Source organism: Balaenoptera musculus, chromosome 5, assembly GCF_009873245.2.
Source record: "Balaenoptera musculus isolate JJ_BM4_2016_0621 chromosome 5, mBalMus1.pri.v3, whole genome shotgun sequence".
NCBI classification, from domain to species: Eukaryota; Metazoa; Chordata; class Mammalia; order Artiodactyla; family Balaenopteridae; genus Balaenoptera; species Balaenoptera musculus.
In genome coordinates, this window is record NC_045789.1 from 47,342,528 (window position 1) to 47,356,710 (window position 14,183).

General features: G+C 36.2%; 1 protein-coding gene across 1 annotated transcript in view; it reads left to right on the plus strand.

Annotated features, from left to right (window-relative positions):
- The window catches only part of CCNI (cyclin I), a 32,075-nt gene extending 19,380 nt beyond the window's left edge, over positions 1 to 12,695 (plus strand). The window contains exons 3-7 of the mRNA XM_036853814.1: positions 1,243 to 1,371; positions 4,305 to 4,379; positions 4,526 to 4,666; positions 4,965 to 5,195; positions 11,120 to 12,695. Of these exons, the coding sequence (XP_036709709.1) occupies positions 1,243 to 1,371; positions 4,305 to 4,379; positions 4,526 to 4,666; positions 4,965 to 5,195; positions 11,120 to 11,563 (1,020 nt within the window). The 3' untranslated portion in view covers positions 11,564 to 12,695. The remainder of the gene's footprint in view (positions 1 to 1,242; positions 1,372 to 4,304; positions 4,380 to 4,525; positions 4,667 to 4,964; positions 5,196 to 11,119) is intronic.
- The last annotated feature ends 1,488 nt before the right edge of the window (positions 12,696 to 14,183 follow it).

A 14,183-nucleotide genomic window follows, 5' to 3' on the forward strand; every position in this document is an offset into this window, starting at 1 on the left:
AAACTAGCTAGTGCAATAGTAGAGATTATAATGATCATCAAGGCGCTTATTCCTTACAAAACTAAAGAAAGCCAAGAGGAAGGAGAGAAGAAATTCCAACTGAAATACCTGTTTGAGGAGATATATTGTCAAGATGTACAGCCCTTCATGCTTTAGTAGCTCTTGAGGCATCTTTCTGTGATATAGGAATTAATTTCATAAAGTTGACCCTGAATGATCAGGAAAAAGGTTTAAGCTATGGTCTGTGTACTTTCTGAGGAATGAGATTAAGTATTATATTTATTTTTAAAGAGATTTCTATCCAAAATGGTTATGATGATAAATCCTGCAGTGCTTAGATTAAACCTTTACTTGTCTGGAACTCTCACTTATTGAAAATAGTCTTTTCCACTAATCACAGAGTTATTTCTGTACTTTGTTGTGTTTACCTGGCAGAAGTAGTACTTACATAGATCTGTTTTATTTATTAGTAGTAGATTAAGTATTACTAGGTTTGTTTTGTTTTTTATGGTGCTTACAAAACTGAAGAGTAAATCGTTAAATACTGCTTTAAAGTGTGTACCTTTAAAAAATTAAGCGTATATCCAGCAGTTAAAAATAATATGTTGGAAGATTAAAACACCAATAATGTTTAGTGTTTGTGTAGTGATCTCTGTAATGATAGGTTAGTTCAGGTTAATTTCCCCTTCAATATTCTTCCATCATCTTTAAATGTGTAATTTGTCTCTTACTCCTGATATTTTTCATTTATTCCTCTTGACTTTAGTTTTGTTTTTAATGGACTGTCATTCTGTTATCATAGACCGTTTGTGTTTCCTAAGATAGTTTAATGGCTATTTGCTGCCTTAGAAAGAAATTCAGTATATTTTCTTATTCTCAAGAATTAAGAAAACTTACTTCCAAAATTACTATCAGTTGATATTAGTGTTACCTAAACTTTAAAACCTCAATTTAATTAAAGTATAGATATATAGTGAGATGACATTATGAAAATTTTATTTAATAAATAAGAGAATATTGGATATTGATATTAAATGCTATAACTAGTACATAAGGTCTTATCTTCATTTATCTCAAGTTTGATAGATTTTGAATAAACTTAAAAACATTTTTTAACGTATAAACACAGATTCCATAGCATTTGCTAACGTTTTATAAACAAGAATTACAAACATATGCTTGATGATAACTTGAAACTTTACTTGTTCTCTTTATTTTTATTTTTTAATTGTTCCCTTATAGAATGTTTCTCCATCCCAGAGAGATGAAGTGATTCAGTGGCTGGCCAAACTCAAGTACCAATTCAACCTTTACCCAGAAACATTTGCTCTGGCTAGCAGTCTTTTGGACAGGTTCTTAGCTACTGTAAAGGTAAATATTTTAGAATACACTTACATACAACTTCTTTTTTGAGGGTTCATATGCTACACCAGGGACTATTAGTAAAACATTCTGCAAAGTGGGAAGGAGTGGAAAACCTTCCTAAAGATTATATATATACTTATAAGAAGACACGATGTCTTCTGCTATTGCTTTAAGTTTTCGGAAGTGTTTCTAATTATATTCTGTAGTTTTCTTTTGGCTACAAGTATTCGTAACTTATACTTAACCTTTGAAAGTTTTGATCTCTTGATTTTAATACAGACCATATAGCATTGGCAAAATGTTCAGTCATTTTTAAACACATTGAAGTACTAGTTGTGAACAGTGAATCAGACTAGAAAAGTATAAGCCTATTGCATATTTTTCTCTGTCACTACTTATTTATTGAATCCCTTTTGTGTAGTTTTCTGAACAATATATAAATACTTTCTAGAGGAGTATAACAAGATGAACTGAACTGTCATAAAATAACTTCGTTGTATTTTTGTTAAATGGCAGCATTACAGGTAAGGTTTATGTTGTCCCTATTGCTGTAATATATTGTTGGTTATATTATGTGAAATCAGTCATAGTAGGCCCACAACAGATTTAAAGCAGAAAGTCAGCATTTATTCAATAGCAAGGCATGAAAAGCAATTCAGTTGTTATTTGTATGCCTAGGAATATGTAGCTGCAGGAATGATGTGTTCAGTGCTGAGGGTACCATATTCTTTGTTATTAGGTATAAAAAAATAGAAGCCAAAGAATTATGGAGTGGAAGAATTTGGATGGCCACTCAAGTTACCTTTCTGTGTTTCAAACTTCTACTTTTGAGAGTAAAGAAACTTAAATTATGATACTAATTGCCTGAAGTCTGGGTTATCTGAGATGCCTACAATTATCTCAGCATCAAGTCCCCCTCCGTTCTCCCTAGTCCCCTACTATAGCTGATCTCCCTTTCACAGAGAAAGATGCGTTTGAGGTTAATGTCGTTTCTTGGGTTGTGTATTCCTCAAAAATTTTAATGGACTTGTTGTAGCTTCTATCATAGAGAAGATTTTTACTGGCCTTATTATTAAACATTTTAAACAGATTTAGGGGAAGTTTCTGGAACAGTTAGAGAATTTTGCCAAGTAAAATATCATTTCTTCCATATTGCGTATTTAATGGGTCCTATCATGCTACTAGCATCAGATACTTAGATATGGTTAATCTATATTGAAACAATTCATCTAAAATGTATTCATAGTTTAAAGGTGCTTAAAGCAGACCATTAAAGGGCTGCAACAGTGAATGGAACCTCAATCCCAGCTGTGCAGAAGAAGGTACTATGAAATTCTTTAAAAATAATAGACCTCGAGCCCTATCCCAGACATACTGAATCTGAATCTCTAGTAGGTGAGATCTGGACATCTGTATTTAAATAAACAAAAACAAACTACATAGACGATTCTGGTATACATCCAGGATTGAGAACTACTGTTTGTTTAAAAAACACACACCCATATATTTGCTGTTGGGATTCTTCTCAGTACTAAATTTATTATTGGTGCCCTTGATTTGGAGGTTGCATTTCCTACCCAAAGTTGTTAACTGTTGGACTCTTTTCTTTGTAATGAACTCTGATTACCTCAGGGATATGGTTTTGATATGTTGTGTACATGGAAAAATAAGGGAACCTGGAAAACTGTCTTAGCAACAAGATCTGACTTCACTTTCTAGATCTCTTGTGTGGTGTCCATTAACCTCTGAGACTGTTTTCTCATCTGTAAAAGAGGACATATTTATGGCAGTGCTTTCTAAACAGTAATATTCTGATTAATATTAATGATTATTTAAAAACATTGTTAGTATTGAACTAGCTTTTATTTCTCATACAGGCAGAGAATTGGAAGATTCCTAGACAGTCTGCCACTTATACTGAGGCACAATGGTCATTGGTTGGCATGTTTATTAAATAATTAATCAAGGCCATACTCTGGTCATCAGAAGCCTTCCCCAAGGCTTCAAGGGAATGTAATATTTAGGTATAAAATAAATGTTGAAACAGGTTTTCTTTAGGTTATATAACTTATCTCTGTGTCATTCAATATAATTGGACTAAATTATCATGATTATTTATTTGGCTGCACCGAGCGGCTGCGGGATCTTAGTACCCTGACCAGGGACTGAACCCAGGCCATGACAGTGAAAGCACCAAATCCTAACCATTGGACCGCCAGGGAAATCCCTGTCCTGATTATTTAAAATTGGATTCTGATGCTGGGTTGGCAAACCCTTATTCTACCAATGACGTAGAAAGTGTGCCTACTTATTATAGATAAGGAAAATAGGCAAATTCAAGCCCTCCTATGGGTGTCAAACCCAAGAAAGGTTTTTTCCCCACTAATTGGTTCTGTATATATTTAGGACCCTTTCATTCTTATCATGGATCTTGAATATATAATTTTTTGGGTGAACATTTAATTAGAAAATTTCATCTGCTAGCATCCCATAATTTTTAAAAGCATGTGAAATATATTAATAGCCTTCATTTTATTTTCCCTTCTTTCTCTTTAATTCCCCTAACACCTAGTATGTTAATCTAACTGATATAACAGGCAAAGAGAGTAAAACTAGCTTAAAAAATAACACAAATATATTTTTAATTTGGGGAATTTTATTAAATAAATAAATGTCTTCTAAAATCAAGCTGATCTCTGCTGGATAGAAGTTAACTTTGGCTAACTAGCATTGGTTGAACTTCCAACAATGGAATGGTCTTAGTATTTCCATAGAGTATAATAAGGCTGAGGTTATGAAGTTAAAAGTTAGCTCTGATCTTAGAAAGCAATGGGTAGGAATCAGATTAATTGAATTCCACAGAATTGTGTGCATACTTTTAACTCTTTTAACTTTTTGAAGAATCACTGAAGTTGCTTTTTCTCTCTTCCCCATTTTAGGCCCACCCAAAATACCTGAGTTGTATTGCAATCAGCTGCTTTTTCCTAGCTGCCAAGACTGTTGAGGAAGACGAGGTAAATATTTTCCTTTAAAGATTAGTCATGTCTCATTTTTGAAATTATCCTTTTATTGTTTTCGGTTTACCAAAGCAAAAACTGAAAAATGAGTTTATTTTTTTTCTGTCCTGTCCTCCTGCCCCATCCCCCTTTGCTTTGGATAGAGAATACCAGTACTGAAGGTGTTGGCAAGAGACAGTTTCTGTGGATGTTCTTCGTCTGAAATTCTGAGGATGGAGAGAATTATTCTGGATAAGTTGAATTGGGATCTTCACACAGCCACACCATTGGATTTTCTTCACATTGTAAATATACCTGAAATCTTTTAGTTTCTTATTTGAATGTGTAGTCCTATTTCAGTAACTTGAAAAGTAGATTGCCCACTCATTTTTTTGTTGTTGTTCTGATTTTTAGGAAAAGGAAAATTATTGCAATTAGCCAAGGAAAAATGAGAAATTGGGGTATATGTCAAATCATTGAAGCTAAAATTGCAAACTTAGAAATTGAGTAATACCTGAGGTTACATCAGTTTCTGTATATAGCTTATCTAGACATTTGAGTAAAACTAGAATGATGTTCTTGTGATTTTTTTATTTTTTTTAGTTCCATGCCATTGCAGTGTCAACTAGGCCTCAGTTACTTTTTAGTTTGCCCAAACTGAGCCCATCTCAACATTTGGCAGTCCTTACCAAGCAATTACTTCACTGTATGGCCTGCAGCCAACTTCTGCAATTCAAAGGATCCATGCTTGCCCTGGCCATGGTTAGTTTGGAAATGGAGAAACTCATTCCTGATTGGCTTCCTCTTACAATTGAACTGCTTCAGAAAGCACAGGTAGGTGTCAGTCTAATTAAATAGTGTTTATTTTAAATTTTTTCTCCTATTGGGATACATAGGGTTAGCAGATAGTTATAAAACTAAGAGACATTTTAATCTTGTAATGGAAACTCATTTTTAAGAGTAGAGAAGAGTATAGTTTTACACACTTTAAATTTATATGTTAGATGTCTTTTTTTCCTCTTTTAAAGCTTAGATAGTATTTTCTTGATTCTTTTCATCCCTTTTAGATTACTTTAAAAGTTAGTAAGATTCTTGATAATATATTCTCGATTAGTTTTGTATGAAGAACGTTCCTAGCTATATTTGTAGGTTTCATTATAGTACTTCTGACTTACTCATTTTATAAAAGTCAAAAACATAAATTGCAAGAAGTTACTTTTTTAGACAAGCAGATAATTTATTGTTGGCTAGAGAGGGAAGTATTTGGCAAATAGAAACTATATTCCTGAAGTTCCAGGACTTTCTGAAGTCCTGGTAGTTCTCACTCTTGCTTAAGATTGGTTAATAACTTGTATCTGCAAATTGATATAAAATGTTAGCGGTCAGTTAAATTTTTATCAACCGTCTATATAAAAAGTAAAAGTTTAGGGGAGAAAATTCTCATTCAAATGAAAAATTAGTAATGGTGCTGTGTGTTAGCAGCAACTTGGAGAGAAGCCTTATTGCTTCTATTCATGTCACCAAATAGAACCTACAAGTTTAGATCTGCTGCAAACCATACTCCTCGGCCAACTGAGTCCATAAAAGACTTATGAACCTACTTTCCCTTTAAATATATATGTCCCTATTTATTCTCATTTGGCAGTAGTTATTCTGATTTGTTTCACTGAATGTTATTTAGAGCAGAGTCTGTTAAATTCTGAGCTTAAAAACATTTTGTAATATAAAAACTATAGGAAAGAGCTGCAGTTATTGAGCTAATAAAACTTACAATTCTATAAAAGAAAAGAGAGAATACTTGAATTTGGTGTTTGGTGGGATAGTTATAATTGACGATTTTATAGGTATGAGATATAAAAGTTAGCAGACCCAGACATGTAAGGTATACTTCAGTGCAACCTCTCAGCTGAGAATATCATGCCCTAGTTTGTGAGCAGAGAAGGGCTGAGAGTCTTTTCATAAAAAGAATGATGATGATGATCAGAGCAATATATCAACTAGAGCTCCGTTCCTCTTGTATGTGTCTTGTTCCACTGTTCTTAGCATGGCTCAGCTTGTCCTGTATCCCTGGGAAACATGATGTTAGTGTAACAAAGGCTATTTCTCCTTTATGTTCTTTTAATTGCATGTGTTAGATTAAAATAATTGAGAAGTGCTTCTTTGCATTGAAATAAATGCTATAATGAAAATAAACCCAAGGAGATAGTTACTATTTAGTGAGAATTTTTAGAAACTAACATAAACTACCACATAAGTGAATAGTGTAGCACAGAACATTTACTTTGCCTACCTCGAGTGTTGGAAAATGAAGCTGAGTATTAATCTTTTACATTAGACTGCAGAAGGAGGGGAAGGGACATTAAGAGAACCTCCTACCTCCTACATTTCTCATCTTTTTATTGGAACAAAGGACATATTTCTAAATGCCTCCATGACTTGGTCTCTGTGCCTATTTCCAATCTAGTACAGAGAAAATGTGCTATATGAAGAGTTACTGTCACAGAGAAAGGACAGGCTTCGAAGCTTAAATAGTAAGAATGTAAATAGCATGTATATTCTGTAGCTTTGAGGGCTTGTTCTCTACTGAAGAACACTAGAGAATCTGCTTATTCTCTTTTATTAAGTCTTCTGGTGCTAGAAAAAGTGTTCACTGAAACTGTTTTCCCCAAGTATTATTATTATAAGCTTGGAATTTGAAGGAACCTTCTTAGAAATCATATCATTCAACTCCTTTATTTTATAGCTGCAGCCCAGGGAACTTGGGACTTTCTCAGAGACACACAGAAGTTAGTAGCAAAGAAAACTAAAAAAAAAACCCCAGTGCTTTTTCCATACTACAGAAACCTTGAAGATTCTAGTCCAGTGGTTTTAAGAGTTTCCTTTAGAACTGGAACCCTTCCCTCACCCCCAACAAAATCTTGTACACACACAATCCCAAAATCCTAAGTAGTAAAGTATTACTTTGCAATGTGTGTTTGGGGCACAGGCCTATCAGATGCAGTCCTATTCAACATGGCCTCTTCCCTTTCATAAGCTATTTGGACATAGTTTGAAAACCACTGTTCCTTTCTCTTGTATATGTATATAGTTATAGTCCACAGACATTTATTGAGAAATCTATGATCAAGGCATTGGGGATACAGTGATTCTAAAAAGTCTCTGCTTCATGTAGTAGTCAAGTTATAATGAGGAAGACAGTTTAAAACAAGTAAGGTCACAGAACTTCAGGGATTTTGAGACTTGGTTTTAGCAATTCTCTGAAACCCTCGTGGCCCAAATCTGAGTGGCTCCTTATTCTTTAAGACTCAGTTGTCTTTGCCAAGTTCACCTGTGTTCATGTAGGAACACCAAGTCTAATATCTTTGTAATTAGACCCATGACAAGGCCATAGTAATATCAGATGTTTCTCCTGGATTTCTGGTTCTAGTTTAGGAAGTTCTTGCATCAGATGGTAAGATCATGCTGGAATTACTTCTGACATGTTTCCCAGGGTCCTGGTTTGAGAGGACTGCTTAATGGTCCATCACAGACATCTCATGCTGTGAGGGGGCCCACTATCACCAACCCTGCCTATGTTCCCTCTGGACTTCAGACAAAGTACAGTGAGTGTTCCCTGGTTTGAAAGGCAAGCTTCCTCTTGTCCCTCCTAGTCCCCTCACTCCCCACTCCACCGCCCCCATCACCACCCCTCTTATCTCTTTTGCTACCTGTTGTTGATCATCATTCTGGGATAGCTAACCCTCTCTTTCCTCTTACCCCTTCTCTCATTGCTCTGCTTCTGTGGCTGTACTCATGTTCTCCTCTTTCTGACTGATGTGGTCCACCTTGCTGATCTCAGGATGTTAAATCTACCCAGATTAGTGTGGTGGTCTTCCTAGTCCCTAGTCAGGCACTAGTCAAAGTAGATGTTTCTGCTGTGGTGTAGTTTAAAATTAGAGTATGGAGTTAAGGAAGCAGACCTTCCCCACCAGGGTCTTCTAGTTCTTCTTAAAGGTGCTTAAAGTCAGACTACTTACTGCACTGCATGGTATTTTCAGTGCTTTATGCTGTCCATTGAACCTTATGGGTCCATCTGAACCAATTACATCATGCTGTTCTGATCCCCTCTTCCCATCAGTAACCTATTTGGATGTCCGCTCTGTAAACTTTCAATGCTATTTACCCTACCTCCTTGGTGAGCTATATTATAGTTCTGTTTGTTGTTGCAGGGGATGCTTTAAAATGGTTACCATATTTGAATTTGGGGAGATAGTTAAATGTTCTCTTGACACTCTGCAATCAGAACAAGTTCATTTTAAATCTTTTTATAACAATTTCATTAGAGGACTTGTGTCTAATGTTGCAGTAACTCCAGTATATGTGCTTATTTTGTTTCCTCCACTGTATCTTAATGAGGGCCATATTATTTTTTTTCTTAGAACAATTTAGGTTGTAGTAGATTAGAAGAAATTTATTTTGATGCATTATTTTAGACAAAGGACTTAACTTGGGTGGAAGTAGAGTTCATTAGATGGTATTGGTTTGCATAATCTTCATTGTCTTTCTAGCCCCATTTTCTGCCAGTCCTCACCTATAAATAGAACTCCCTATTTACTTACTGTTTTCACAGAGGGAGTTTATAGTGACATAAATAGTCTTCCTTTTACTTGAAATACATGTCTTTTTTTCAGGATTCTTCTGTGATACTATGCCCAGTGACCAAGGCATTAGAATATTTGTGATATTTTTACTTTTCTAGGCCATTAAGTGTCATTCATTTGTTAAAGAACAGTTCATTAAACCTAGGTACTTATAATAATTTTTACCCTGTAGCCTTCTTTTCACTTCCCAATTCCTGTCTTTTTTTCTGTTACCTCTCTTTTGTAGGCTTTTTGAAGAAGCGTGGTACCTGGCCTAGAGTACCAGTTGCCTTAAAGAACTTTGAAGCCCCATCCCTATCCTGTGTGCTTTGTTCCATCGTTTTTAGCATGGCTTAGCTTGTTCCACATCCCTGGGACATGATAAGCTCTAGCCTACAGTTGTAAGCTTGAAAGTTACTATATAATTCTTTTCTTTTAAGAGAGGAAAAGAAATTCTAATACTAGTTAATAATATCTTACCTGTTAGGGTGTTATCTAGTGCCTTTGAAACTAGGGGAAAAAGATTAGTGAACAAAATAGTAGATATTAAAAATGGTCATTTTCGGGTATAGTTTCTGACAACTTCAGACATTTTTACCTTTGTACTACGTGGTGACTAACACCAGCCTTTCGTCTTCCTTTCCACCGATCCTTTCCTGGGTAACAAGTAATGAGTATATTTAGAGATAAAAATAATTTTGTCACCAAATACGTTCTTGCAGAGCATGTTATTTTCCTTTATTTTCTCTGTGGTATTGCAAAGTCATGCTGTGTGCTACAGGTTTTATAGGTATGAATAAGAATTGATTATATATAGAATATATAAGACTGGCAAGTGATCCCCAATAGTTAAATAGTCAAGATAGGCTTCCTGGAGGTGGCATCAGTTAGCCAGACCTGGAAGGAATACGTAATACAGTTTCAACATATAGAAACAGGATGAGCAAGGGTATAAGGTAAGAAAGGGCAAGATTTGTGCAGAGTAGAGAGCAGGCCTATTTGGCAGGAATGTAGAGCACAAATTGGGATATGGTAGGAGGAAATAAGGCTGGAAAAGAGGGGTGGGTCAGATTGTGGAGAGCCTTCTTAATACCAAGCTAAAGAGGTTAGATTATTTCCGGCAGGCACTTGGGGTGCCGCTAAAGAAATTTGAATAGGGAGAAATATATGTTGCTAGAGGAATTCTGACTAGAGCTATAATTGCAGGGAAAGTAAGGCAAAGAGCAACTAATTAGACTATCACAAGTAAGATTTTGAAGGCCTTCCAGGTACAGTCATTGGTGCTAGAAACTTAGGGAATAAAATTGAACATGATACAGTGCCTACCTCTTGGGATCTTGTAGTCTATAGTAGAAAAGCATAAATGGTTAAATAGATTATTCTAATACAGTGTGGTAAGTATGATGACAGGTTGATACAAAAACAGATGACCCTGAAATTTGGGTTTGTTGGGGGGTTAAGGGGAGTCAAGGGTGGCTTCAGAAAGGACTGATACCTGAATTATCCTGAAGGATAAGAAGGAATTAGTGAAAGTCCCAAATTAAAAACACTTGCAAGAACGTTTTTTCTTATTGTTGTCAATTCTGCTGTTTTCTACAAAAATATAACTTGTCAAAGGTTCCCATTTACTGTTTTAAAAACAAAATACTTAAGTTGTTCAAAATTCTTAGCCAGCCTTTCCCCATCCCTTATTTAAATTTTTTCTTGCCTCTGTCTGCTTCTTTAAATGCTTAATGGATTTTATGTTTATCTGTACCTTGGTCTTCACTAAGGAGGTTGGAAGAGGCAAAGAGGGTAGGGTGAAAGGCCTTCTAGACAGGGGAGATAGCCTGAACAAAAGCATATGTTGGAATATATAGCAGTGAACAAAAGAGAATAATTTCAGCTTTCATGAAGATGTACAGCATACAAGTGCAAATAAAGAATTCAAGTTCCAAAGAAGTTTATAATACAAACGCAGATTTGGACACAATTTCTAAAAATGATAGGCTGGAGGAGTAGACGAGTTTGAGGTAAAAGATGTGGGGAGAGAAATCTTGGGGGGCAGAGGGCACGGGGAGAAAAAGTGGCCAGCAAAGATGACAGACAGAGCCGCCTATGTTAATTATCAACTTTGTGTTTTCTTTCCCCCTGGCTCAGATGGATAGCTCCCAGTTGATCCACTGTCGGGAGCGTGTGGCACGTCACCTTTCTACTCTGCAGTCTTCCCTGCCTCTAAATTCCGTTTATGTCTACCGTCCCCTCAAGCACACCCTGGTGACCTGTGACAAAGGAGTGTTCAGATTACAACCCTCCTCTGCCCCAGGCCCAGATTTCTCCAAGGACAACAGCAAACCAGAAGTGCCAGTCAGAGGTACAGCAGCCTTCTGCCATCATCTCCCAGCTGCCAATGGGTGCAAGCATACCTCTGCTAAACGCAAAGTAGAGGAAATGGAAGTGGACGACTTCTATGATGGGATCAAACGGCTCTATAATGAAGATAATGCTTCAGAAAATGTGGGTTCTGTGTGTGGCACTGATTTATCAAGGCAAGAGGGACATACTTCCCCTTGTCCACCTTTGCAGCCTGTTTCTGTCATGTAGCTCCAGGTGTTACCTTCAAGTGCAAACTGAGGTAGACTACTGTGGGAATGGGAACATGGAAAACAGGATAGGCTGTATAAAGGTATATACCTTATCAGGCTGATTCTAAATAAGCCAGAAAAAAAACCTGTTGACTTGTATGGCTAATTATAATTCAACATTATTTAAGCACTTAAAGACCAAAAACAGTGTAAAAATTCAAGATCAAAAAATTTTTAAGTAAAAAATTTCTTTGTAGTGTTTGTCATTTCCACCCTTTTCTCTGCTAAAATGTAATGTAGATTAATTACCCTGTGTCAGAAATTCACGTTCAGTGTTTTTTTTTTTAAAGTTCCAAAATTCCTAGCTAGCAAACCTTGTCCCAGAATCCTGATTTAATTTTCCTCTTGCTTTTGCTTGCTGCTTCTTTGAATACTAAATGAATTTTATGCATGTTGATCTATAGCCTGACTTCCACTGATGAGGAAACCCTGAAAATTTATTTTTAGCAATTTAGTGAACAAATTATTTCAGTGACAGCCATGTTTAATCAATGATTCAAATTCAACTTAATCTGAAAAAGGTACTTCAGAATTGCCTATGAATCAGAGTTGGTAACAGAAAAAGAACTCCCATTACCATGTTGATTTTTGTTTGTCTCCTTTCAATTTCTAGGGTTTGGAAACAAAATTAACATTTTCATTTTTATCTTAAATTGAAGCTTAAAAGTGGCATGTGATTAGGACACTCCTGTTGGAAGCATTTTTGACATTTGTAAAATAGAATTTGTGATAAAGTTAATATATCCAGGTGCTCACCAAAGAAACATGTAACAACTAAAATTAGATTTTTAAAAAACTGTTCAGTTCACTCGTTTATAATCAGTAGGAGAGACTGTCTAGATGTTGGGGCAGCTCTATGATTTGGGTCTGTAACATGTAATAACTAAATTCAGTACCCTAGTTTTATGTTAAGCTGTTAGGATTTTTCTTGATAAAAGTTAATCCCCTTGCCTCCCCAGCCTACCTGTATTTCTCTTCATGACTTCTGGGTCCTGAGCTCCCTGTGCAGCCTGAAGAAGGTACTGCAGTCAGAACCATGTACTGATGATAAAAGCCTCTGGTAGCAATAAAAGTTGTCCTTAACCTTTTTATCTCTTTTTTTCCTGCTTGTGAAGAAGTAAGTGCAAGTTCTTGATTAGTTAGGCACTGCTATTTCAACTACGGAAGATGATAAAAATCCTAATATGCTTGCAGAAAATAAAACATGAAGAAAGGGGGGATTTAAACGTGACTGAGTTTAGGTTTTGACATGGTGGACTGTGACCTTCCAAACAGTAAATTCTTAGCTTAAGGAACCGTGAGGGCAGACACAGACCCGTATCTAGACAACCTGTCATTTTTAAGCCACTGATTTTGTTCTGGTTTAGCAGAGCCAGAGTATTCTCCGGTCAACATTTGACTTTTAAATTCTTTCTTTTACGGTAGGGTTGGCTACCCGCTATAGTCCAATCAAGGGGGAAACTTACATGTAAGTAAGTACAGGGAGTGAGAAGGAATATAGAAGAATGAACTATTTTGGGGGTGAAGACAGCATGAGGCTGGCTTTGCAGATACACATAAAAATAATCCCACTTATCCTAATCTTCATCTGGTTCTGTTTCTTAATTCTCCTGAATTGTGGGAGCTCCAAGAAGTCCACAACTACAAATTTTCATCATTAAAATAAATGCTACTTAACCCCCTGCCCACTTCCACTTAACAAATGAGGAACATTTTTGTTATGTAGAAAGCTAGGGATAAAGTTGAGTCTAGAATCAGAATATTTCATTTGTGGTCCAGTTGCTACAGATTGTACAGAAGTTAGAAATAATATTTTAATTTCTTGATCTTGAGGCTTTCTAATCAAAAACTGATGGTAAATCAGTTTGGAAAAAAGTATTGTTTTCATGGGAAACTGAATTGGAATGGTTGGGCTGCTGCTAGGTCTCATGCCTCAAGGCTTATTTAACCCACAGATCAGTTAAATGATAGTACTTTGGAGACCAGCCCCTCCTGAGCACCCTTTCAGTTACATCTCCCTGCCACTGTCCCAGAGACCTGAGCGACCATGAGCTCTTGGAGAACTTCGGCACTCTGGGGCCTGAACTCACGGACTGAGACAGAAAAAAGCAAAACATTCTTGAACAGTGTGGAACTTTTCATTAAGAATGTTCCTACTGTTAAATTAGAGCCTGTTTTACCGGAAACTATTCTCATTAGCCTGTCCCAAGATACCTGTCTTAAATCTTGGCATCACAGCACAATTACTCTCTTCCAAGATTTGGAAACTTGAGCTTTGTGGATCACAATTGCCTGGTGCCTCCTGGTGGTGAGAAAACCTGTTATTCCACAAAGGCTCTGCAAAGGCAAGGGAATAAACATGATGGGAGAAATTAGTTATTCTCTAATCCTCCATTCAATAGAAGTGAAAGTGCACGCTCTAGCTCTTGAAGCTCTTACTAGGAGTAGCCGAATAATTACTTGTCTTTCAGGGTTGAAGTTGATTATCTGTGGAGAACTGAATTTTCTGCAGATGATGTCTTACATTAGTGTGGAGGGGAGGGCTGGGAAAGGAGAGTGCTCTCAAATGCCAGTTAAAA